The 27,507-nt window shown below is 45.6% G+C and overlaps 1 protein-coding gene across 1 annotated transcript in view; it reads right to left on the reverse strand.

Annotated features, from left to right (window-relative positions):
- Positions 1–18,071: 18,071 nt before the first annotated feature.
- Positions 18,072–27,507, reverse strand: part of dnah9 (dynein, axonemal, heavy chain 9) — a gene marked incomplete at its 5' end in the record, with an annotated part of 118,461 nt that continues 109,025 nt past the window's right edge. Inside the window, 3 exons of the mRNA XM_084141655.1 lie at positions 18,072–18,774; positions 26,258–26,393; positions 26,714–26,967. Coding sequence (XP_083997781.1) covers positions 18,547–18,774; positions 26,258–26,393; positions 26,714–26,967 — 618 coding nt within the window. The 3' untranslated portion in view covers positions 18,072–18,546. The remainder of the gene's footprint in view (positions 18,775–26,257; positions 26,394–26,713; positions 26,968–27,507) is intronic.

Raw genomic sequence — 27,507 nt, forward strand, 5'->3', positions numbered from 1 at the left:
ATGTGGACACCAAGGAACTTGAAGCTCTCAACCTGTTCCACTACAGCCCTGTCGATGAGAATGGGGGCGTGCTCAGTCCTCTTTTTTTTGTAGTCCACAATCATCTCTTTTGTCTTGGTCACTTTGAGGGAGAGGTTGTTATCCTGGCACCACACGGCCAGGTCTCTGACCTCCTCCCTATAGGCGGTCTCATCGTTGTCAGTGATCAGGCCTACCACTGTTGTGTCGTCGGCAAACTTAATGATGGTGTTGGAGTCGTGCCTGGCCATGCAGTCATGGGTGAACAGGGAGTACAGGACGGACTGAGCATGCACCCCTGAGGGGCCCCCGTGTTGAGGATCAGTGTGGCAGATGTGTTGTTACCTACCCTTACCACCTGGGGGCGGCCCGTCAGGAAGTCCAGGATCCAGTTGCAGAGGGAGGTGTTTAGTCCCAGGATCCTTAGCTTAGCTTAGTATTATTATTATTATTATTATTATTATTATTATTATTATTATTAGTGATGAGCTTTGGGGGCACTATGGTGTTGAATGCTGAGCTGTAGTCAATGAATAGCATTCTCACGTAGGTGTTCCTCTTGTCCAGGTGGGAAAGGGCAGTGTGGAGTGCAATAGAGATTGCATCATCTGTGGATCTGTTGGGGCGGTATGCAAATTGGAGTGGGTCTAGGGTTTCTGGGATAATGGTGTTGATGTGAGCCATGACCAGCCTTTCAAAGCACTTCATGGCTACAGACGTCAGTGCTACGGGTCGGTAGTCATTTAGGCAGGTTATCTTAGTGTCCTTGGGCACTGGGACTATGGTGTTCTGCTTGAAACATGTTGGTATTTCAGACTCAGTCAGGGACATGTTGAAAATGTCAGTGAAGACACTTGCCAGTTGGTCAGCACATGCTCGGAGTACACGTCCTGGTAATCCGTCTGCGGCCTTGTGAATGTTGACCTGTTTAAAAGTCTTACTCACATTGGCTACGGAGAGCGTCATCACATAGTCATCCGGAACAGCTGGTGCTCTCATGCATGATTCAGTGTTGTTTGCCTCGAAGCGAGCATAGAAGTGGTTTAGCTCGTCTGGAAGTCTTGTGTCACTGGGCAGCTGGCGGCTGTGCTTCCCTTTGTAGTCTGTAATAGTTTTCAAGCCCTGCCACATCCGATGAGCGTTAGAGCCGGTGTAGTACGATTCAATCTTAGTCCTGTATTGACTCTTTGCCTGTTTGATGGTTCGTCGGAGGGCATAGCGGGATTTCTTATAAGCGTCCGGGTTAGAGTCCCGCTCCTTGAAAGCGGCAGCTCTACCCTTTAGCTCAGTGCGGATGTTGCCTGTAATCCATGGCTTCTGGTTGGGGTATGTACGTACGGTCACTGTGGGGACGACGTCATCGATGCACTTATTGATGAAGCCAGTGACTGATGTGGTGTACTCCTCAATGCTATCTGAAGAATCCCGGAACATGTTCCAGTCTGTGCTAGCAAAACAGTCCTGTAGCTTAGCATCTGCATCATCTGACCACTTTTGTATTAACCGAGTCACTGGTTCTTCCTGCTTTAGTTTTTGCTTATAAGCAGGAATCAGGAGGATAGAGTTATGGTCAGATTTGCCAAATGGAGGGCGAGGGAGACCTTTGTATGTGTCTCTGTGTGTGGAGTAAAGGTGGTCTAGAGTTTTTTTTCCTCTAGTTGCACATTTAACATGCTGGTAGAAATTAGGTAGAACTGATTTAAGTTTCCCTGCATTAAAGTCCCCGGCCACTAGGAGCGCTGCCTCTGGATGAGCGTTTTCCTGTTCACTTATGGCCTTATACAGCTCATTCAGTGCAATCTTAATGCCAGCATTGGTTTGTGGTGGTAAATAGACAGCTATGAAAAATATAGATGAAAACTCTTGGTAAATAGTGTGGTCTACAGCTTATCATAAAATATTTTACCTCAGGCGAGCAAAACCTTGAGACTTCCTTAGTATTTGATTTTGTGCACCAGCTGTTGTTTACAAATATATACAGACGAACACCCCTTGTCTTACCGGAGTCAGCAGTTCTATCCTGCCGATGTAGCGTATAGTCCGCTAGCTGTATGTTCTCCATGTCATCGTTCAGCCACGACTCGGTGAAACATAATATATTACAGTTTTTAATGTCCCGTTGGTAGGATAATCGTAATCTTAGGTCATCCAATTTATTCTCAAATGATTGAACATTGGCTAATAGGATTGATGGAAGAGGCAGTTTACTCGCTTGCCGTCGGATCCTTATAAGGCACCATGACCTACGTCCACGATATCTCCGTCTCTTTCTCATGCGAATGACACACCTGTACTGACCTCGCTTCTGGATGATAGCGGGCTGAACAGGTCGTGGCTCGGGTGGTTGATGCCCTTGATTATCTTTTTGGCCTTCCTGTGACATCGGGTGCTGTAGGTGTCCTGGAGGGCAGGCAGTGTGCCACCGGTGATGCGTTGGGCAGACCGCACCACCCTCTGGAGAGCCCTGCGGTTGTGGGCGGTGCAGTTGCCGTACCAGGCGGTGATACAGCCCGACAGGATGCTCTCAATGGTGCATCTGTAAAGGTTTGTGGGGGTCTTAGGGGCCAAGCCTAATTTCTTCAGCCTCCTGAGGTTGAAGAGGCGCTGTTGCGCCTTCTTCACCACACTGTCTGTGTGGGTGGACCATTTCAGATCGTCAGTGATGTGTACGCCGAGGAACTTGAAGCGTTTCACCTTCTCCACTGTGGCCCCATCGATGTGGATGGTAATCAGGCCTACTACTTTTGTGTAGTCTGCAAACTTGATGACTGAGGAGGTGGAGGTGTGCGTGGCCACGCAGTCATGGGTGAACAGGGAGTACAGGAGGGGGCTGAGCACGCACCCTTGTGGGGCCCCTGTATTGAGGATCAGCGTAGTGGAGGTGTTGTTTCCTACCTTCACCACTTGGGGGCGGCCCGTCAGGAAGTCCACGACCCAGTTGCAACGGGCAGGGTTCAGACCCAGGGCCTGAGCTTAAAGATGAGCTTGGAGGGTACTATGGTGTTGAAGGCAGAGCTGTAGTCAATGAACAGCATTCTTACATACTGTAGGAATTCCTCTTGTCCAGATGGGATAGGGCAGTGTGCAGTGCATTGGCGATTGCATCGTCTGTGGATCTATTGGGGCGGTATGCAAATTGAAGTGGGTCTAGGGTGTCAGGTAAGATGGAGGTGATATGATCCTTAACTAGCCTCTCAAAGCACTTCATGATGACAGAAGTGAGTGCTACGGGGCGATAGTCTTTCAGTTCAGTTACCTTTGCTTTCTTGGGTACAGGAACAATGGTGGACATCTTGAAGCAAGTGGGGACCGCAGACTGGGATAGGGAGAGATTGAATATGTCTGTAAACACTCCAGCCAGCTGGTCTGCGCATGCTCTGAGGACGTGGCTAGGAATGCCGTCTGGGCAGGCAGCCTTGCGAGGGTTAACACGCTTAAATGAAGAGGTGGATGGTGTGCACGCCTCCGGAGTCGGACTAGAAGTCCAATCGGAATACCTCTTCTCCGCCGGGGCCTCTTGGAGCAGCCTCTGAGATAAGTTAAATTGACAAAGGATCCATTTCGGGAATGTCATATTTCTAGTCGGAATGCTGGTGAGTTACCGATGCTCTGATATCCCAAAGTTATTTCCGACTGTATGTGATAACACAAAAACGTTCTGGGCTAATTATGCAAAAACAAAATACTGTGAAGTTGCTTAGGAGCTAGAAGCAGAGCTGCCATGTCTATCGGCGCCATCTTCATGAAGTCTGTCACGCTGACAGACAGCTTTACTTGACAGCCTTGCCATGGTAAGAAATATGCCACAGACGCAGGCTACCGCAGTACGTTACTTCTGACATCTGAATTAATATGGTAGCCCCTGCAATTTCAGACCTTCTTTAAATTCATCGAACTCCTGTGGGTTTCGAACGCCAATTCTCACAGAACACAAAAGAGGCCCCCGCAATCACATTGGTCCACAAATACAAAAGAGTAGGGAAATAAGCCGGAATAAGTTTCGGTTTCCAATTTGCACGCAATCCTCTAACCGATCAGCATTTAGATGAAATATGACTCTCCAATCAAAAGGAATCTATGGATGGGGGAATCAGCTGGAGCGTAAAAGGTAGGCCTAAGATGCCCAGGCAGTCGGGTACAGAGACTGAAGTTAAAGCCATCTCCACTGTGAGAAAAGGGAATCAGGCCAAGTACAGGGCTTTCCATAACATAATCAGGAGCTTTCAAACTTTCTCCACATTTAAAAAACAGTGTCTCGTTCCACAATACAATACTTTTCCATTCTATCACTCCTCCAGTTTTAATGCTGACAAAGTTGAGGGCCGACTGAGACCTTTTTTGTTCTGGAAATATTTCGTTTTAGCTATCGTTGCTTTTGCATTTGTCCCTGTGCCTTTGTCATGCCTATTCTGCCCTTAGAGAGAATTGTCATCTTTGAATGGGAAGGAAGGAGACATTGGCCAGTTTGCCCCGCAATCCATGGAAAGCTTTGAATGTCCTACAACAAACTGAGACCTTCCTCTCCTCAACCCATACACACAGTATCTGGGATAACCTAGAGGACAATGTGACACATTTCCAATGAACGATATGAGTGAGAAACTATATAGAACTCCATATTTCACCTTTCCCGAGTAAAAGATACATTTGTTGAGTTACTTTCCCACTGTCCTTTGTACACCTCTATGAAGACCAGCAGGCCTATGCCAATCTATGTTATGGATATCTGTGTAATAGTGCTTTCAAAGGGATCTTTGCTGCTGTTTGTGCCTGTAATCCATCTGCAAACTAGTCAATAAGGGATGAGCTGGCGGAATCTCCACACCCTGAGAGGGATGCTGGTTAGATGCTGGTTAGTTAATCATACAATTAGGACTGGTGCTGGAACTCAGACATTAAGCTGCTACTTTGGCTTTAATCTGACATACCGTATTGGCATCTTTGTGGGATCTTAACACTTAATACACAGCGATAAGATGATAATAGCAACATTTACAACTTCTCTACAATAAACTGTCTTGAAGTGTCAATGTGGCAGTGAACAGTCCATCTTCATTGAGGAAACAAGGAACTGCCATCAGCTGAAAGAAACCTGAGCAAAAAACAAGGTTATTTTGAATAATTTCTATGTTGAAAATGTTGCTGCTAAATCCATAATTCCAACCTTATCTCATTTTTACATTTTACATTTTAGTCATTTAGCAGACGCTCTTATCCAGAGCAACTTACAGTTAGAGAGTGCATACATTTTCATACTCCCCCTAGCACAGGGATCCATGCCCAGTAGCTCTCACTCTTGATAATCCTCAGATTGGAGAGACAGCTAACAGACGTTTTGTTTTACGACAGATGCCAAATCCAGATAAACATTTAATTAGCAGCTCATCAACTCTGTCAGAGTTAATTACCCAAGGCCTGAGCCCAGCCAGAACCCAGCTAGTGCCACGCTAAAGCTGCTCACAGAGGCCTGAGCCCAGCCAGAACCCAGATAGCACCATGCTAACACTGCTCACAGATGGTTGGTCCTCACAACAAGGCCTGACTGGGACCCAGAGAAGCAGAGGATTCACTGAGTTAAAATCCAGGAAACCTACACACTGTTTAGGAATTCAGATCACTAATCTAGACATTCGGTCACTGCAAACTCCTACAGTGCCTTCAGAAAGTATTAACACCCCCTTGAATTTTCCCATTTGTTTTGTGTTACAGCCTAAATTTTTAATGAGTTAAATTAGATTTTTTGGTCACTGGCCTGCACACAATACCCCATATGCAGCGCATTCGGAAAGTATTCAGACCCCTTCCCTTTTTCCACATTTTGTTACGTTACAGCCTTATTCTAAAATGGATTGAATACATGTTTTTCCTCATCAATCTACACACAATACCCCATAATGACAAAGTGAAAACTGGTTTTTAGAAATGTTTGCAGATACCTTATTTACATAAGTATTCAGACCCTTTGCTATGAGAATCCAAATTGAGCTCAGGTGCATCCTGTTTCCATTGATCATCCTTCAGATGTTTCTACAACTTGATTGGAGTCCACCTGTGGTAAATTCAATTAATTGGACGTGATTTAGAAAGGCACACAACTGTATATCTAAGGTCAAACAGTTGACAGTGCATGTCAGAGCAAAAACCAAGCCATGAGGTCGAAGGAATTGTCCGTAGAGATCCGAGACAGGATTGTGTCGAGGCACAGATCTGGGGTAGGGTGCCAAAACATTTCTGCAGCATTGAAGGTCCCCAAGAACACAGTTGCCATCATCATTCTTAAATTAAAGAAGTTTGGAACCACCAAAACTCTTCCTAGAGCTGGCCGCCCGGCCAAACTGAGCAATCGTGGGAGAAGGGCCTTGGTCAGGGAGGGGACCAAGAACCTGATGGTCACTCTGACAGAGCTCCAGAGTTCCTCTGTGGAGATGGGAGAACCTTCCAGAAGGACAACCATCTCTGCAGCACTCCACCAATCAGGCCTTTACGGTAGAGTGGCCAGACGGAAGCCAATCCTCAGTAAAAGGCGCATGACAGCCCGCTTGGAGTTTGCCAAAAGGCACCTAAAGACACTCAGACCATGAGAAACAAGATTCTCTGGTCTGATGAAACCAAGATTGAACTCTTTGGCCTGAAAGCCAAGCGTCACGTCTGGAGGAATCCTGCCACCATCCCTACGGTGAAGCATGGTGGTGGCAGCATGGTGGTGGCAGCATCATGCGGTGGGGATGTTTTTCAGTGGCAGGGACTGGGAGACTAGTCAGGATCGAGGGAAAGATGAACGGAGCAAAGTACAGAGAGATCCTTGATGAAAACCTGCTCCAGAATGCTCAGGACCTCAGACTGGGGCGAAGGTTCACCTTCCAACAGGACAATGACCCTAAGCACACAGCCATGACAACGCAGGAGTGGCTTCGGGACACATCTCTGAATGTCCTTGAGTGGCCCAGCCAGAGCCCCGGACTTGAACCCGATCGAACATCTCTGGAGGGACCTGAACATAAGAGATGCTCCCCATTCAACATAACAGAGCTTGAGAGGATCTGCAGAGAAGAATGGGAGAAACTCCCCAAATACAGGCATCATACCCAAGAAGACTCGAGGCTGTAATCGCTGCCAAAGATGCTTCAACTAAGTACTGAGTAAAGGGTCTGAAGACATATGTAAATGTGATATTTCATGTTTCTTTTCTTGATAGATTTGCAAAAATTTCTTCAAGCCTGTTTTTACTTTGTCATTATGGGGTATTTTGTGTAGATTGATGAGGGGAAAAAATAATTTAATTCATTTTAGAATAAGGCTGTAACGTAACAAAATGTGGAAAAAGTAAAGTGGTCTGAATACTTTCCGAATGCACTGTATCTTTGTAGTGAATGGGTGTATTGTTTGGGATGCTCTGGATCGACGTGTACGACAGCGTGTTCCAGTTCCCGCCAATATCCAGCAACTTTCACAGCCATTGAAGAGGAGTGGGACAACAGAGATGTGTCGCGCTGCATGAGGCAAATGGTGGTCACACCAGATACTGATTGGTTTTCTGATCCTTGCCCCTACCTTTTCTATAAGGTATCTGTGACCAACAGATGTATATCTGTATTCCCAGTCATGTGAAATCCATAGATTAGGGCCAAATGATTTTTTTTTAATTGACTGATTTCCTTATATTATCTGTAACTCAGTAAAATCTTTGAAATTGTTGCATGTTGCATTTATATTTTTGTTCAGTATATACAGTGGGGAGAACAAGTATTTGATACACTGCCGATTTTGCAAGTTTTCCTACTTACAAAGCATGTAGAGGTCTGTAATTTTTATCATAGGTACACTTCAACTGTGAGAGACGGAATCTAAAACAAAAATCCAGAAAATCACATTGTATGATTTTTAAGTAATTAATTTGCATTTTATTGCATGACATAAGTATTTGATCACCTACCAACCAGTAAGAATTCCGGCTCTCACAGACCTGTTAGTTTTTCTTTAAGAAGCCCTCCTGTTCTCCACTAATTACCTGTATTAACTGCACCTGTTTGAACTCGTTACCTGTATAAAAGACACCTGTCCACACACTCAATCAAACAGACTCCAACCTCTCCACAATGGCCAAGACCAGAGAGCTGTGTAAGGACATCAGGGATACAATTGTAGACCTGCACAAGGCTGGGATGGGCTACAGGACAATAGGCAAGCAGCTTGGTGAGAAGGCAACAACTGTTGGCGCAATTATTAGAAAATGGAAGAAGTTCAAGATGACGGTCAATCACCCTCGGTCTGGGGCTCCATGCAAGATCTCACCTCGTGGGGCATCAATGATCATGAGGAAGGTGAGGGATCAGCCCAGAACTACACGGCAGGACCTGGTCAATGACCTGAAGAGAGCTGGGACCACAGTCTGAAAGAAAACCATTAGTAACACACTACGCCGTCATGGATTAAAATCCTGCAGCGCACGCAAGGTCCCCCTGCTCAAGCCAGCGCATGTCCAGGCCCGTCTGAAGTTTGCCAATGACCATCTGGATGATCCAGAGGAGGAATGGGAGAAGGTCAAGTGGTCTGATGAGACAAAAATATAGCTTTTTGGTCTAAACTCCACTCGCCGTGTTTGGAGGAAGAAGAAGGATGAGTACAACCCCAAGAACACCATCCCAACTGTAAAAAATGGAGGTGGAAACATCATTTTTGGGGATGCTTTTCTACAAAGGGGACAGGACGACTGCACCGTATTGAGGGGAGGATGGATGGGGCCATGTATCGCGAGATCCTGGCCAACAACCTCCTTCCCTCAGTAAGAGCATTGAAGATGGGTCGTGGCTGGGTCTTCCAGCATGACAACGACCCGAAACACACAGCCAGGGCAACTAAGGAGTGGCTCCGTAAGAAGCATCTCAAGGTCCTGGAGTGGCCTAGCCAGTCTCCAGACCTGAACCCAATAGAAAATCTTTGGTGGGAGATGAAAGTCCGTACTGCCCAGCGACAGCCCCGAAACCTGAAGGATCTGGAGAAGGTCTGTATGGAGGAGTGGGCCAAAATCCCTGCTGCAGTGTGTGCAAACTTGGTCAAGACCTACAGGAAACGTATGATCTCTGTAATTTCAAACAAAGGTTTCTGTACCAAATATTAAGTTCTGCTTTTCTGATGTATCAAATACTTATGTCATGCAATAAAATGCAAATGAATTACTTAAAAATCATACAATGTGATTTTCTGGATTTTTGTTTTAGATTCCATCTCTCACAGTTGAAGTGTACCTATGATAAAAATTACAGACCTCTACATGCTTTGTAAGTAGGAAAACCTGCAAAATCGGCAGTGTATCAAATACTTGTTCTCCCCACTGTATATATATATACACTGCTCAAACAAAATAAAAGGGAACACTTAAACAACACAATGTAACTCCAAGTCAATCACACTTCTGTGAAATCAAACTGTCAACTTAGGAAGCAACACTGATTGACAATACATTTCACATGCTGTTGTGCAAATGGAATAGACAACAGGTGGAAATTATAGGCAATTAGCAAGACACCCCCAATAAAGGACTGGTTTTGCATGTGGTGACCACAGACCACTTCTCAGTTCCTATGCTTCCTGGCTGATGTTTTGGTCACTTTTGAATGCTGGCGGTGCTTTCACTCTAGTGGTAGCATGAGACGGAGTCTACAACCCACACAAGTGGCTCAGGTAGTGCAGCTCATCCAGGATGGCACATCAATGTGAGCTGTGGCAAGAAGGTTTGCGGTGTCTGTCAGCGTAGTGTCCAGAGCATGGAGGCGCTACCAGGAGACAGCCCAGTACATCAGGAGACGTGGAGGAGGCCGTAGGAGGTTAACAACCCAGCAGCAGGACTGCTACCTCCGCCTTTGTGCAAGGAGGAGCAGGAGGAGCACTGCCAGAGCCCTGCAAAATGACCTCCAGCAGGCCACAAATGTGCATGTGTCTGCTCAAACGGTCAGAAACAGACTCCATAAGGGTGGTATGAGGGCCCGACGTCCACAGGTGAGGGTTGTGCTTACAGCCCAACACCGTGCAGGACGTTTGGCATTTGCCAGAGAACACCAAGATTGGCAAATTCGCCACTGGCGCACTGTGCTCTTCACAGAAGAAAGCAGGTTCACACTGAGCACATGTGACAGACGTGACAGAGTCTGGAGACGCCGTGGAGAACGTTCTGCTGCCTACAACATCCTCCAGCATGACCGGTTTGGCGGTGGGTCAGTCATGGTGTGGGGTGGCATTTCTTTGGGGGGCCGCACAGCCCTCCATGTGCTCGCCAGAGGTAGCCTGACTGCCATTAGGTACCGAGATGAGATCCTCAGACCCCTTGTGAGACCATATGCTGGTGCGGTTGGCCCTGGGTTCCTCCTAATGCAAGACAATGCTAGACCTCATGTGGCTGGAGTGTGTCAGCAGTTCCTGCAAGAGGAAGGCATTGATGCTATGGACTGGCCCGCCCGTTCCCCAGACCTGAATCCAATTGAGCACATCTGGGACATCATGTCTCCCTCCATCCACCAATGCCACGTTGCACCACAGACTGTCCAGGAGTTGGCGGATGCTTTAGTCCAGGTCTGGGAGGAGATCCCTCAGGAGACCATCCGCCACCTCATCAGGAGCATGCCCAGGCGTTGTAGGGAGGTCATACAGGCACGTGGAGGCCACACACACTACTGAGCCTCATTTTGACTTGTTTTAAGGACATTACATCAAAGTTGGATCAGCCTGTAGTGTGGTTTTCCACTTTAATTTTGAGGGTGACTCCAAATCCAGACCTCCATGGGTTGATAAATTTGATTTCCATTGATAATTTTTGTGTGATTTTGTTGTCAGCACATTCAACTATGTAAAGAAAAAAGTATTTAATAAGATTATTTCATTCATTCAGATCTAGGGTGTGTTATTTTAGTGTTCCCTTTATTTTTTTGAGCAGTGTATATATATATATATATATATATATATATATATATATATCAGGAAAAGTACATAGTGAACTCATACACAATGTAAAGACCTAAATAGAATACACTTTTCAGAACGTGACTTACCGCTTGCATGTCAATATCAGACTGGGAAGAATTGACATTCATGATCTCCCCCTATCTTCAAGCGTAGCCAATGACATAACACCTTATTGACTTGAACCAACCAATAGAAATACATAAAACACTGAATACATATTTCTGCAGTGGCAAGTGGAAACATAACCAACCCTGTTTCTTCAGGATAGAGAGGAACATTTTTTAAAGTCTGATGGAACATTTTGCTGGTGTTAATATCTGATAATACTATTGATAAATGGTTATTTAAGTTATATTAATAAAAGTAAGTATAATACTACATTTACATCCAATATTTGTTGGTGGGTAAAAACAAAACAAAATCAGAAACCCCCAGGTAGCACTTGCTTGTTATTGAAGAAGCTTGCAGTCTTGGCTGCCACCTTCCCTGCTGTTTTCACAGAAAGTATTTCTGAGAACAAGTTACATTTTATAATGAACATCAATGTCTAGCTTTGAAAATAAGAAAAATATATTATGAAAACTGAAAAAGGAGGTAGGGGATAAACTCCATGGGTATTATTGGGGTAAAATATTAGCTTCCATTCTTCATGACCTGCTACTACAGTATCTGATTGTGAAGATGCAGTGCTGGAGGTGATAACTTTTGACTCCTGATTCAGTTTAGCATGTTTCAAGATATTGTACAGTGGCTTGCGAAAGTATTCACCCCCCTTGGCATTTTACATATTTTGTTGCCTTACAACCTTGAATTAAAATTGATTTTTGGGGGGGTTTGTATCATTTTATTTACACAACATGCCTACCACTTTGAAGATGCAAAATATTTTTTCTTGTGAAACAAACATCAAATAAGAAAAAAAAACAGAAAACTTGAGTGTGCATAACTATTCACCCACCCAAAGTCAATAATTTGTAGAGCCACCTTTCCCTCAAGAATTTCCCTATATTTAGCGCCATCCATCATTCCTTCAATTCTGACCAGTTTCCCAGTCCCTGCCGATGAAAAACATCCCCACAGCATGATGCTGCCACCACCATGCTTCACTGTGAGGATGGTGTTCTCGGGGTGATGAGAGGTGCTGGGTTTGCGCCAGACATAGCGTTTCCTTGATGGCCAAAAAGCTCAATTTTAGTCTCATCTGACCAGAGTACATTCTTCCATATGTTTGGGGAGTCTCCCACATGCCTTTTGGCGAACACCAAACGTGTTTGCTTATTCTTTTCTTTAAGCAATGGTTTATTTCTGGCCACTCTTCCGTAAAGCCCAGCTCTGTGGAGTGTATGGCTTAAAGTGGTCCTATGGACAGATACTCCAATCTCCGCTGTGGAGCTTTGTAGCTCCTTCAGGGTTATCTTTGGTCTCTTTGTTGCCTCTCTGATTAATGCCCTCCTTGCCTGGTCCGTGAGTTTTGGTTGGTGGCCCTCTCTTGGCAGTTTGTTGTGGTGCTCTGTGGGATGTTCAAAGTTTCTGATATTTTTTCATAACCCAACCCTGATCTGTACTTCTCCACAACTTTGTCCCTGACCTGTTTGGAGAGCTCCTTGGTCTTCATGGTGCCGCTTGCTTGGTGGTGCCCCTTGCTTAGTGGTGTTGCAGACTATGGGGCCTTTCAGAACAGGTGTATATATACACTGAGATCATATGACACTTAAATAAAGTCCACCTGTGTGCAATCTAACTAATTATGTGACTTCTGAAGGTAATTGGTTGCACTGGATCTTATTTAGGGGCTTTGCACGCACCACTTTTCCGTTATTTATTTTTTAGATGTTATTTTTTTCATTTCACTTCACCAATTTGGACTATTTTGTGTATGTCCATTACATGAAATCCAAATAAAAATCCATTTAAATTACAGGTTGTAATGCAACAAAATAGGAAAAACGCCAAGGGGGATGAATACTTTTGCAAGACACTGTATGAATGATTGCAAAGGGGCCTGGGGCAAGGGAAAAATAGATTGCATGATCCCTGTCATTACCAAAGGGAAGTGAAGAACTGCAGCCATTTCCTAGTATGTCACCTGCTTTCATATTACACACAGCAAACCATTGCAAGCTTTTCACATTAGCAGTTTCTCAGAACTGACCTGTAACCTAGCAACTGGCTGACGTGTGGCTCAGAAGATAATTAAAGCTACCTTCTTTACCATTCTGAGCAGGAGCCCCTTTAACAAGATTATTTCCCAACCAACCCCAACATTCTAACATTCTCACCCCACAGTTCCATGCCAGAAGCTCTCCCTAAATAATGAAATATTAATGGCCATGCTGTTTTTGGCTTTTAAAAACACATGGTTTGTAACTCGCTACTGCCGAAACCCATCCTTATTGTACCGTTTCAGAAGCTATAATTCATGAGGTACTGAAGGTTATTATGCTGTACTTAATGATGTGAAGTAGCTGCTTCATGAAGGCTCAGCAGTTGAGTTCATCAGGATGAGTGCACAGAGTTGCAACTGAAAATCAGAGACAGGGAAATCAAGGCACATGCTTCCGCTGTGGCATGGCGGGACATCAGGCATCTACATGCTGGTGTAAGGACATGGATTGCCGAGCCTGTGGTAAAAAGGGCCACATCAAGCGAGCCTGCAGAAACAAAAGGAGCTCACAGGAAATGTCAAAGACTGAAAACAAGAAAGAGTCAATCCAACAAAAGAAAAAGACACGTTCACGCTGTTGAGCAAGAGAACACAGAGGTGAGTTACTCATCAGACGAGGAAGTCACTGAATAATCTGACTGTTGCTGGGGGGCCGCACGACTACTATGTCTCTGAGATTGACACAGGGGCAGCTGTATCTCGTGTCAGACAGTCTTCTACAAAAATACATTGAAACACCTTCCACTTCAGGTGAATCTGTCGCCGTGAGAGGCATCACTGAGGTCACAGTTCAATTAAACTGACAAACTGAAAAGCTGTCACTACGTCGTGAAAGGAGACTATTCATCACTACTGGGACGTTCGTGGTTGGAGACAATCACATTGGACAGGCCATCAGTGTCTACAATAATACATGGAGACACATATCTTCTCCGCCATCTTAAAGAAACATGGAGAAGTCTTTAATGGAGAGCTGGGTTGCATGAAAGACATTACAGTGAAGCTTAGCAACAAACCAACGTTTTTGAAAGCACAACCCCTAGCTATCAGACCAAATGTTGAGGCGGACTTGGACGTGTTTGTCAAGAACAAAGTACTGGAGCCAGTCAGCGTGAGTGAATGGGCAACACCCAACACCCACAGTTAACCCTGTGTTGTCCGCTCAGCAGTATCCGCTACCACACATTGACAACCTTTTCACGGGCATAGCTGGGGGTCAAAAGTTCAGCAAAATCGACCTCTGCAAAGCTCAAGTAGATGAAAAGTTAAAGGAGCTGCTGACCATCGTGACACACACGGGGCTCTTCAAGTACTGTCGTCTACCATTTGGAATCACAAGTGCGCCAGCGCTGTTCCAGAGGGCAATGATTCAGATCTTGAGTGGATTGCCAGGAGTATAATGCTACCTGGATGACATCCTCATTACTGGAAAGGACGAAGAGGACAATCTACAGAACTTGTAGATGGTCCTCTTCGTCTTAAAAGGTCAGTGTTGTATTTTGAGACGGTCTTGAATAAGCCAAGTAGCCAATAGACAGAGGGTAGCATAGTTTGTCTGATTCTCTGTAATAATGGTATGGGAATGATAAATAATTGTATTTTGTAAACTGTTTTTTTGCATCAAACAACACATTTTCAAATCACTTCCTTGTCTGAAGGACAAGTGGATAAACAGGTTAATGTCAAGCCAGGCATGTTTTTAAAAAAAGTATCATGGAATGTAGGCCTACATTGAACATCACACATTGGCTGCTACTGTAGGCTGAATGATAGAACAGCTATTTCCATGTTATGGGATGCGTTTTTTGTTACGTATACTCTGGGAGTCAGGATGCAGGTGCAGAAGGTGAGTTAAATAATAATAAAAGGCAGATAAACAAAACAGGAGAAGCGTACTGAACAAAACCAATACTGCCTGATGACTGAGGCTACTGAGGGCTAAATAAAGGGAGAGTAATCAAGGTGATGATGAGGTCCAGGTGTGCGTAACGATGGTGCCAGGATCGGTGGTTAGTAGACCGGTGACGTCGAGCGCTGGAGAGGGGGAGCGGGAGTAGGCGTGACATTCTTCTCCATTGTTTTTGATGGTAGGCCACTCTGGTAGGCCTACATTATGATCAAAGAGCCACAGTAGCATACTTGGCCATTGTTAAAACCTCTTCAGGATCTGACCCTTTTTTTCAATTTTCGCCTAAAATGACATCCCCAAATCTAACTGCCTGTAGCTCAGGACCTGAAGCAAGGATATGCATATTATTGCTATAATTTGAAAGAAAACGGGCGGCAGGTAGCTTAGTGGGTAAGAGCGTTGTGCCAGTAACCGAAAGGTTGCTGGTTCTAATCCCCGAGCCGACTAGGTGAAAAATCTGTCGATGTGCCCTTAAGCAAGGCACTTAACCCTAATTGCTCCTGTAAGTCGCTCTGGATAAGAGCGTCTGCTAAAATGTAATGTAAATGTAAAACACTTTGAATTTTGTGGAAATGTGAAATTAATGTAGGAGAATATAACACATTATATCTGGTAAAAGATAATACAAACAAAAAAACATGTTTTCTATTATTATTTTTGTTGCATCATCTTTGAAATGCAAGAGAAAAGCCAGACAGTGATGTAGGATTCTAGATGTAATTTAGATGTTGTCCACCAGATGGCAGCAGTGTGTGTGCAAAGTTTCAGACTGATCCAGTGAAGAATTACATCACTACACAATATTTTGTATCAAGTCTGCCAGGAGTTTTCCCAAATGTGCCGAATTGGCTTTCAATTACATAACTATAGAGAACATACAAAAATGCTATGGTAATACAACATTTCAGTTTGCACACTCCCAGGAATGTCATAAATGATGGATCAATAGCTTGCCTACAGAAATTACACTAACCTTCACACATCTAGATGGCCGGGCGGGGTGGGTGTGGAGTCAGAGGTCAAACTGTAGAATCCAGTTCCTACATTTGAATATAAAAATTGATTTTTCAAATGAAACTACACTACATTTTATCTCTGGGACCCTCAGGATGACAAATCAGAGCAAGATTACTGAATGTAAGTACATGATTTACCTTCAGAGGTGAATGTACCAAACCAGTTGCCGTGATAAAAGTGTTTTGTTGTTGTGCACTATCCTCAAACAATAGCATGGTATTCTTTTAGCTGAAATAGCTACTGTAAATTGGACACTGCAGTTAGATTAACAAGAATTTAAGCCCATATAAGACATGTCTATGTCCCGGAAAGTTGGCTATTGTTTACAACACCATTGTAAACAATAGATACTTTTGTTAGTCTGGATTGGATGGAAGCATTGAAGAGAAAGTGAAAAGATATTCCTCATGTCAGAAGGTTCGCAACGTACCTCAACTTGTACCTCTTCATCTGTGGGATTGGCTGGAGGTGTGGCAATGCATAAATGTCGACTTTGCAGGTCCATTCGAAGACAGAATGTTTCTTGTGGTCATGGATGCTGATAGGTAGTGGCCAGAGGTTGCCATCATGAGGTCTACTACTGCTGAGAAGACCATCAAGAAGCTTGGAGAAGTGTTTAGTAGATTCGGATTGCCACTCCAACTTGTTAGCAACAACGGACCGCAGCTGTCCCAAGAATTGGCCACGTTGGCCATGTTCCTACAGGTGAATGGCATACAGCACATCAGGTCCACCCGTCACATCCAGACCATGAAACAGGCCTTAAAAGCATCTCAGGGCCAAGGAACACTGCACCAACGCTTGAACAGCTTCCTGCTATCCTACAGGAACATGCCTCACGCAACCACCAAGGCTTCGCCTGCATGGCTACTCATGAAGAGAGAGCTATGCCCAAGCTTCGACCTACTCAAACCTCAGTAAGCAAAGGAGACAATGCAATGTCAACAGGAGAGCCAAGTCAAACATCATGAACTGCGAGCAAAGGACAGAGCTTTTAGTCCTGGAGAAACTGTCTTAACTAGGAACTACCTCAGCGGACCAAAGTGGGTTCCTGCTACAGTCTTTTCAGGACAGTTGTTCATAATGGTTACAATTTATGTCCAAGGGGAGAAGGTGTGGTGTATTGGGGTTGTGCCGCAGAGCATCATGGGTATTGTATGTGTTGTAGACCGGGCACGTTCCAGATAAATGGTTGAACTGATTCCGGTCTCCCGTCTCATCATTATTGCATTTTTATAAAGACGTGGTTATGAAACCCATGAGACATAACAGTATTGTTTGAAGGCAGGTAAGTGCTAATTTTCCCTTTGGTCCAAAGAGAAGCTCAAATTCTACTTTATCTCACACACCAGTGTGTGTACAATACTGAGTCAACAAAAACGCAGCGCTTCAAAAGCAGAAGTATTTATTCTAAGCTTATAAGAGGGTCATAATTTCTCCTGTGTCCCATGTACCATCTGTTCTGCCCCACGTAGGCAAACACACAATCTATTTTCATAACACTACCTGAAGGTGTAATTTGCAAGTTCTACATTGATTGCCTCCCCCTGCATTATTGCTTTCTTCATTTTCCTCCCTCTTTCCATCCCTCCTCCTCATGCCTCTCTGTCTCATGGCGCATTGTTAAGGCACCTCCAATAACTGGATAAAGGAGACACCAGGGAGACGGAGCTGATGAGAGAGAAATAGAGATAGCTGAGGCATCATAACTTATACACCACCACGATAAAATGAATCCCTCCTCATGACCCTTTTATGGTGTCCGTGTGTGTGCGTGTGTATGTGTGCAGTCTGCACACATCTGGGTGCAATGGATGGGTATACAGTATCGGTGAGACTGCAGAATGAACTTTAGAGTTGGGAAGGTTATTTAAGCTCAGAAACAGGAGGGAGGTGGTTGGTGGAGAAGACTGCTTTGAAAAAGTTTGAGAGAACGACTGTCGATTAGAGAAAATTGATGGAAAAGAGGAGCAAAGCAGTGAACACAAAACACCTGACTGCACTCTTGGAGAGTTCAATATAAAAGTCTTTATTCTACAAAATTGGTGTTTAAAAAAAGAAGAAACTTCAATCTGAGAGCGCCAGAGTAGATTATTTTTTGATTATACTGATTTAAGTATTACAGGACAAACCTATCTATCTGGTGCAGGATTTCTCTTCTCTTTTAGACAAAATACATCTATATTTTGACACTTCTCACTTGGTTCCTCATTTCGACAGGAACATTTCCTCCTATCGACAAGTGAGATCAATCTAAAACTCAACTAAAACTCAAATAGTAACAACTAAAACACTTAAAAGACTTCCTGATAAGTGTGCTGTACAGTTAGCTAGGTTCATGTTTATGTGCAAAGAAAAAGGTCAGTCAAATCAACTACATTCTGAAGCTGGCTGGCAAGATTATGTCTGATGAAGGTCCCTGACCGAAACGTCACTGTATGTTTATAACATTGGATCTACAAAAACAAGATAAAACTTGCATTTAGATCTGCAGTAGCAGAGCCACCCCAGCTAGGGTCCACTTGGAAGGGTACTCTTTGGTCTTGAGATTGAAGGTCCATACATAGGTGGGTCCTCTCTGTTGGGTCTTGTAGACGGGACACTGGTAGACGTTACGCACCTCCTGCTTGTCAACAGGGATGGCTCTGATGAAGATGACGGGCATGGTGGGGGTCAGTTCCTTCAGACGGGCATCCACCATCATACCAGCCTGATGAGAGAGGGAGAGGACATGAAGGACAATGACATGGTTTTTGAGAAAAAAGTGTCTCAAATGTACACTTTTCTTCAGTGTAGGTGCCCTTAGGACAAACAATAGGAATATTGTGAAAATTTATTATTACCATCTAAATAAAGCAATTTTATTTCCTGAAGGTTGTATTTGGTTGAACTGAATTAAATCCTTCTTAAACACTACAGCAAATGTAATTTAATTAATCTGACTGAGTTGGCAGAAGTACACTTTAGGGGCTCAATATTTGGGGTACCCTTGAACAGTGTGTGAAAGTCACTGTGAGTCTGAAGTCATCCTGTCCTCTCCTGCCTTTCAGAGCTGACTTTCCAAACACGCTCAAACAGGAAACAGAGTGGTCCGTCTCACTAATTAATCCTCTCTCCACTTAGTGTCCGGGAGACAGAAGTTCCACCACGACGCTAGCTGACTCCAGGAAACAAATGTAAATCCTGATGACTTTGGAGGAGACGCTCGGAGGACGAAGAGACAAAGCCACTTTATGACGTCCGTCTGAATTACAGCCCTAATTGCGTCGGCAGTTGGCTGTAAAACTTTAGTGTTCTTTTAAACACTGATAGCTTTATGTGTATTTAGGTAAATAGGAATAATGAGGGTCGTAAAAGACGCCGTCCCATCTCATTGAAATTCATGACAAATGATCAGTTTTATCTTCTTGAAGTTGTATGGGGTTGATATAAATATAAAAAGATAACAGCAACCGTCACCATTAGGAGAGAATAAACATTTATTTGTCGCAAGGCTAGAACTGGCTATAGTGTATCTTATTAATAAGCTACAGTACTTCCACAGATCTAAGTGAATCTGAACAACCCTTTAACTGGAACAGAATATGGAAAAATATGACCATGGCATTCCGTAACCCGTTCATCAACCTGTACATTATAAGTATGTTCACAGACTGTATTTAACACCAAGGAAAAGTTTTACGATATCATTGTCCCCAACACCTAACTGTTCACTGTGTCCCCTAAATCAGGTAGGCACATTCCTTCATATGATGTGGGAGTGCCCTGCAATTAAATGCTTTTGGGACAAAGTTACTAAATTAATTTCGAAGTGCATGAATGTAAATATTCAATGTTATCCTATGTTACTTAACAATGATAGCTCCTTGAATCTCTCAGAGACGATTACCACTGGCAGACAAGCACTGCCGCAAAAAAGATGTTGGCTCTTAGATGGCAATCACCCCACTCACTCCCAATTTGCCAGTGGATACATGTTCTATTAGATGTTATAACATTATAATTATCGACAGCGAGAATGAATGGTGCTAGTCAAGGAACAATTGAGGCCTGGACAAATATACTTACATTTGACATTTTAGTCAATTAGCAGACGAGCTTATCCAGAGCGACTTCCAGTTGGTGCATTCATCTTAAGATACACTACATGACCAAAAGTATGTGGACACCTGCTCGCCGAACATCTTATTCCAAAATCATGGGCATTAATATGGAGTCACAAAAGTTTGGAGGCGTGAGGAGGGGGTGCTGTGGGATTATTTAACATACTCTTTGAAGAAGTAGGGTTTCAGATGTTTCCAGAAGATGGGCAGGGACTCTGCTGTCCTAGATTCAGGGGGAAGCTGGTTCCACCATTGTGGTGCCAGGACAGAGAAGAGCTTGGACTGAGCAGAACGGGAGCTGCCCTCCTGTAGGGATGGGCGGGCCAAGAGACCAGAGGTGCCAGAATAGAGTGCTCGGGTTGGGGTGTAGGGTTTGAGCATAGCCTGAAGGTAGGGAGGGGCAGTTCCTCTTGCTACTCCACAGGCAAGTACCATGGTATTGTAGTGGATGCGAGCTTCGACTGGAAGCCAGTGGAGTGTGCGGAGGAGCGGGGTGAAAATGGGAGAACTTGGGAAGGTTGAACACCAGGCGGGCTGCAGCATTATGGATAAGATGCAGGGGTTTAATGGCACAAGCGGGGAGCCCAGCCAACAGCGAGTTGCAGTAGTCCAGATGGGAGATGACAAGTGCCTGGATTAGGACCTGCGCCGCTTCCTGTGTGAGGTAGGGTTGTACTCTACGGATGTTGTAGAGCATGAACCTGCAGAGGTGAGTCACTGCTATGATGTTTGAAGAGAATGACAGGGTGTTGTCCAGGGTCACGCCAAGGTTCTTTGCACTCTGGGATAGGGAAACCGTGGCGTTGTCAACCGTGATGGAGAGGCCTTTGAGTGGGCAGGGCTTCCCCGGGAGGAAGAGCAGCTCCGTCTTGTTGAGGTTGAGCTTGAGGTGGTGGGCCGACATCCAAGCTGAGCTATCTGCCCGGGACGCAGAGATGTGTATCGCCACCTGGGTGTCAGAAGGGGGGGAAGGAGAAAAGTAGTTGAGTGTCATCTGCATAGCAATGATAGGAAAGACCATGTGAGGATATGCCGGAGCCAAGAGGAGAGGGCCTAGAACTGAGCCCTGGGGGAAACCAGTAGTACGAGTATGTGGTGGAGACACAGATCCTCTCCACGCCACTGGTAGGAGCAGCCTGCCAGGTAGGATGCAATCCAAGAGTGTGCAGAGCCTGAGACGCCCAGCCATGAGAGGGTGGAGAGGAGGATCTGATGGTTCACTGTGTCGAAAGCAGCAGATAGATTTACGAGGATGAGAACAGAGGAGAGAGAGTCAGCTTTGGCAGTGCGGAGAGCCTCCGTGACACAGAGAAGAACAGTCTCGGTTGAGTGACCTGTCTTGAAGCCTGACTGGTTAGTGTCACGAAGATCGATCTGAGAGAGATAGTGAGAGAGTTGGTAGGGACAGCACACTCAAGTGTTTTTGAAATAAAAGATTGAAGGGATACCGGTCTGTCGTTTTTGACGTCAGTGGGGTCAAGTGTTGGTTTCTTGAGAAGGGGAGCAACTCTGGACATTTTGAAGTCAGAGGGGACGCAGCCAGTGGTCAGGGATGAGTTGATGAGGGAAGTGAGAAGGTCTCCATAGATGGTCTGGAGAAGGGAGGAGGGGATGGGGTCGAGCGGGCAGGTGTCGGGCAGCCGGACCTCACTAGTCACAGGATTTCATCTGAAGAGAGAGGCGAGAAAGAGGTCAAGGCGTAGGGTAGTTCTGTGTGAGTGGGACCAGTGGACTCAATAGGCTGAGTGAAATCTGGAGCGGATGTCGTCAACCTTCTTTTCAAAGTGGTTGACAAAGTCGTCCGCAGAAAGGGAGGAGGGAGGGGGTCGAGGATTAAGGAGGGAGGAGAAGGTGGAAAATAGTTTCCTAGGGTTAAAGGCAGAAGCTTGAAATTTAGAGTGATAGAAAGTGGCTTTAGCAGCGGATACAGAGGAAGAGAAGGTAGAGACGAAGAAGTGATAGGATGCAGTGAGATTAGTAGGCGAGCAGCCTTTAGTAAAGATGAGGTCAAGCATATTGCCTGCCTTGTGAGTGGAAGGAGACTGGGAAAGGGTGAGGTCAAAAGAGACAAGGAGGGGAAAGAAAGAGTTGGAAAGAAATTAATCCAAGTATGAAGAGCGATGAGCCACTGTCAGGAAATGACCTTATTAAGGTGTCAATCTCATTGAGGAACTCTCTAAGGGCACCTGGTGGGCAATAGATGACAATGTTAAGCTTGAGTGGACAAGTGACAGTGACAGCATGGAATTCAAATGAGGAGATGACTCTGTAAATAGTAATCTCAGCTAAAGCCCAACACATACATATAAACAATCTATAAAGCCCAACACATAAACTACATGGCCAAAAGTATGTGGGCACCTGCTTGTCGTACATCTCATTCCAAAAATCATGGGCATTAATATGGAGTTGGTCCCCCCTTTGCTGCTATAACAGCTTTCCACTAGATGTTGGAACATTGCTGTGGGGACTTGCTTCCATTCAGCCACTAGAGCATTAGTGAGGTCGGGCACTGATGTTGGGCGATTAGGCCTGGCTCGCTGTCGGCGTTCCAATTCATCCCAAAGGTGTTCGATGGGGTTGAGGTCAGGGCTATGTGCAGGCCAGTCAAGTTCTTCCACACCGATCCTGACAAACCATTTATGTATGGACCTAGCTTTGTGCACGGGGCATTGTCATGCTGAAACAGGAAAGGGCCTTCCCCAAACTGTTGCCACAAAGTTGGAAGCACAGAATCATCTAGAATGTCATTGTATGCTGTAGGGTTAAGATTTCCCTACACTGGAACTAAGGGGCCTAGCCCGAACCATGAAAAACAGCCCAGACGCTTGGCATTGCGCATGGTGATCTTAGGCTTGTTGCAACCGAGGACAGATTATTTTTACACGCTATGCGCTTCAGCACTCGGCGGTCCCATTCTGTGAGCTTGTGTGGCCTACCACTTAGCGGCTGAGCTGTTGTTGCTCCTAGACATTTACACTTCACAATAACAGCACTTACAGTTGACCAGGGCAGCTCTAGCAGGGCAAAACGTTTACAAACTGACTTGGAAAGGTGGCATCCTATGACGGTGCCACGTTGAAAGTCACTGAGCTCTTCAGTACAGGCCATTATACTGCCAATGTTTGTCTATGGAGATTGCATGGCTGTGTGCTCAATTTTATACACTGGTCAGCAAAGGGTGTGGCTGAAATAGACGAATACACTAATTTGAAGGTGTGTCCACATACTTTGTAGTGTAGTGTACATACAAGCAAAATACAGTGAGGACTCATAATTTCTTCCCGAGACCAGCGGAGTAAAAAACTCATAATTATGTAAACACTCAGTCCAGTTCAAAGTGAATGATGGCAGGCCCGTGTGGCTTGTTTGTATAAAGGCCTACTGTAGCTCTGATTGGCTATTTTGGAGTGACCTGTTAGCTTTCAACAAGGCAAAAGTTTCCATACGTTTTTGTAAAAATGGTCCCACCCATTAAGTCAAAATGTGATTGGTTGCCTTAATATAGTTAGGCAGATGCCTTTATCTAGCTTCTGATGGCCTAATGAATGGCTGACTTAGCTAGCTAGATTTATCTACCCAGAGACCAGCAAATAAATAAGTAAGTGGTGGGGTTGGGGGATGGGGGCTTAGGGGATAAGTGGTGGGGGGCGGGTAGGGGGGCTTAGGAGATAAGTGGTGGGACGGGTAGGGGGGCTTAGGGGATAAGTGGTGGGGGGCGGGTAGGGGGGCTTAGGGGATAAGTGGTGGGGGGCGGGTAGGGGGGCTTAGGGGATAAGTGGTGGGGGGCGGGTAGGGGGGCTTAGGGGATAAGTGGTGGTGGGACGGGTAGGGGGGCTTAGGGGATAAGTGGTGGGACGGGTAGGGGGGCTTAGGGGATAAGTGGTGGGGCGGGTAGGGGGGCTTAGGGGATAAGTGGTGGGGGGCGGGTAGGGGGCTTAGGGGATAAGTGGTGGGGGGCGGGTAGGGGGGCTTAGGGGATAAGTGGTGGGGGGCGGGTAGGGGGGCTTAGGGGATAAGTGGTGGGGGGCGGGTAGGGGGGCTTAGGGGATAAGTGGTGGGGGGCGGGTGTATGCACTCACTAACTGTAAGTCGCTCTGGATAAGAGTGTCTGCTAAATGACTAAAATGTAAAATGTAAGTGGTGGGGGGGCTTAGGGGATAAGTGGTGGGGGGCGAGTGGGGGTTTAGGGGATAAGTGGTGGGGGCTTAGGGGATAAGTGTTGGGGGGCGGGTGAGGGTGGGCTTAGGGGATAAGTGGTGGGGACTGACAACCAACCTGTGTTGACTCGGTCTCGGACCCCCTTCCGGTCTTGATCTTGACTCGGACTTGATTTGCTCCGGGTCTTGAATCGTTCTCGCTTTAGGTGGTCTCGAACACAACACTCCTATTTTCATATTTTTTACTTTCTTTGCTTTTAGGGTTGGTATGGGAGGGTTAAGCATCCTTGGTTGATAAACAACCTTGGATGTTTAGGGGTGTGGGGGATTAGGGGCTAAGTGGTAGTGGGGGGGGGGGGCTTAGGGGATAAGTGGTGGGGTTGGGGGATAAGTGGTGGGGCGGGTAGGGGGGCTTAGGGGATAAGTGGTGGGGGGCGGGTAGGGGGGCTTAGGGGATAAGTGGTGGGACGGGTAGGGGGGCTTAGGGGATAAGTGGTGGGGGGCGGGTAGGGGGGCTTAGGGGATAAGTGGTGGGGGGCGGGTAAGGGGGCTTAGGGGATAAGTGGTGGGGGGCGGGTAGGGGGGCTTAGGGGATAAGTGGTGGGGGGCGGGTAGGAGGGCTTAGGGGATAAGTGGTGGGGGGCAGGTAGGGGGGCTTAGGGGATAAGTGGTTGGGGGCGGGTGTATGCACTCACTAACTGTAAGTCGCTCTGGATAAGAGCGTCTGCTAAATGACTAAAAATGTAAAATGTAAGTGGTGGGGGGGGGGGGGGGGGGGGCTTAGGGGATAAGTGGTGGGGGGCGAGTGGGGGTTTAGGGGATAAGTGGTGGGGGCTTAGGGGATAAGTGTTGGGGGGCGGGTGAGGGTGGGCTTAGGGGATAAGTGGTGGGGACTGATAACCAACCTGTGTTGCTAGGCTGGGTGGGAAGGAGTGGAAAACATGGTTTCCGAGTGGTGGGGGAATGGGATGGGGGTGTAGGCCCACCTAATTTTGTTTCTCTTTTCTTTACATACCAATTGTATTATTACAAAATCCTGTAATACAGTACTGAACACACAGCATAAACATACACACACCCTTCCCATACCCCACTATCATCTCTAGATATTTATTATATACACATAGAGTGCTACTGTGTATTCCCCCATCTTTGATGTCCGCATCCCCTGAATAAGTAGCTTGGCTCATTCATATAGATGAGCTGGTTTATCATAAATCTTTGACTTGTACAGCTGCAGCGGCAGGGCCGAGCTCCAGATGGAGGGATGCTGCTCACACTCCTGTTCACACTCCGTTACACCCTGACACTACACTGGCACAGTGCTGGCCCAGGGCTGAGAGGAGGAGAGGAGAGGAGCCAATATGAGTGCAAGACAGAAGTTATGAAGAGAGTAGAGGAGAGAGTAGGGTAGCGGAGCGGGGAAGAGAGGATGGGAGAGGACAGAAGAGTAGAGGACACTTTTTCATGCTTTTCTGCCTGTCTCCCTCGCTGCTCGTCTCTCCATCTGACTGTCTGCCTATACCCCTCCCTGTCTGTCTCCAGCTTTTAATAAAGAGAGAACACAGCAGTGCCGCCCATTAGGATGATTCAAGTGTTCCAGTGCCTACTCTGCACATTCACTAATTAACAGGTCTACTGGGACCCTGCAGGAGAGCTGGATACATACATATAATAAAAAGAAAGCCTGACTGGCGCACTCACGCACACGCACGCACACAGTAATCCATACTGTAATAGTAACTCAAGTAACCTTGGGATTAACTTTAATTAAACAAATAACTATTTTATCCTACCATCTGTAACCATGTATGAACTGTACGTCTCTTCACACGTGCAATGTAGGGGGGAAACCTATATACACACAACTCTCACTAGCCATGTCACCTTTGTGTCATCTATATGTTAGCTATATAACCCCTCTCTGTACCTGAGTGTCCCAGCGAGCTCCCTCCATGTACAGTCCGTGTACGTAGGCCCCCTCCCTGGGAGGAGTGCTGAAGTCCTCTCTGTTCTTCTTGGTGACGTCACACTGCAGACACATCCTGTCCAGAGGCCACTCATTCCTGACAGGAGGGATCATGGGAACATCATGGAATGTTGTATCACAATCACTTGGTGATAAGTAGTATCGTGATAACAGCTTTTATCGCAATAATTGACAGTGGGAATTCTAGGTACAAGGTGAATTCTATTTTCACAGAAAACACATTTTTGAAATGAGAAAAACGGTTATTTTCACATTATTTTAAAGCAAATTAACAACAATTTTGTTTCCATTATCTGATAATATTTGTGATCGTGCCGAGCCTGCGTTAGCACAAGTATCATTGAACCCACTTATTCAGGCCATATTTCTGTATTATCGATTATCATGCCAACCTACCTGCGAGCCATAGCCTGCATGATGGCTGTGAGAAAGGACTGAGGGTTGAAGAAGCCGGCCAGCCAAACGGCTGAGGGCAGGATGAAGTCAGCGCTCCAGGCCTCCAGCTCCTTGATCCTCCCCAGCAGGTCAGTGAACCACAGGGCCAGGCCACACATAGACGGGTAGGCCCGTCTGGTCCACGACTCTGGGACCAGGTCCAGGAAGATGGCCGTCTGGAGACTCTCCATGTCACTGGTCATAGTCAGCTCTCCCTGAGAGGGAGGAACCAATGAGAAAAAGGGATGGGAATGAGATTCAGAAAACGTTTATTGGCAGTCAATTATAGCACAGTTTGAATACGTTTGTGTTAAAATGTTTTATTAGTAAGGCACATTTTTTATTCAAATAACTTTTTAATTAATAATGTCATTTTTCCTGTGGATTTCTGCAAGAACACTGAGGAGAAATCTCACAGTTATTGGAGATGTCTTATTCACACTAAAACTGAATTCCTATGTGTCATTGAGCAATACCACCCTGTAACCACTAGCAACATCACCCCGTAGCTGCTGAAGCATACATAAACAAAAGCAGAGTCACTCACTTTCTTCACTTTCTATCCAAAGAGAAAACAGAATAATTATATGGAAGGAGGCTAACAAGTTAAATGGCTATGCCAAACAGTGTGTCCTTCACCGAATGATAACGTAGCTAGCTGATGAATGTATTTATGTCTCGCCGTCATAACCATCTTTTACTGAGGTGATAAAATGTTCACAGATGCATCTCATCTACTGCAGAGCGTTAACCCT

Source organism: Coregonus lavaretus (genome assembly GCF_964263955.1).
Source record: "Coregonus lavaretus genome assembly, chromosome: 25".
Lineage (NCBI taxonomy): Eukaryota > Metazoa > Chordata > Actinopteri > Salmoniformes > Salmonidae > Coregonus > Coregonus lavaretus.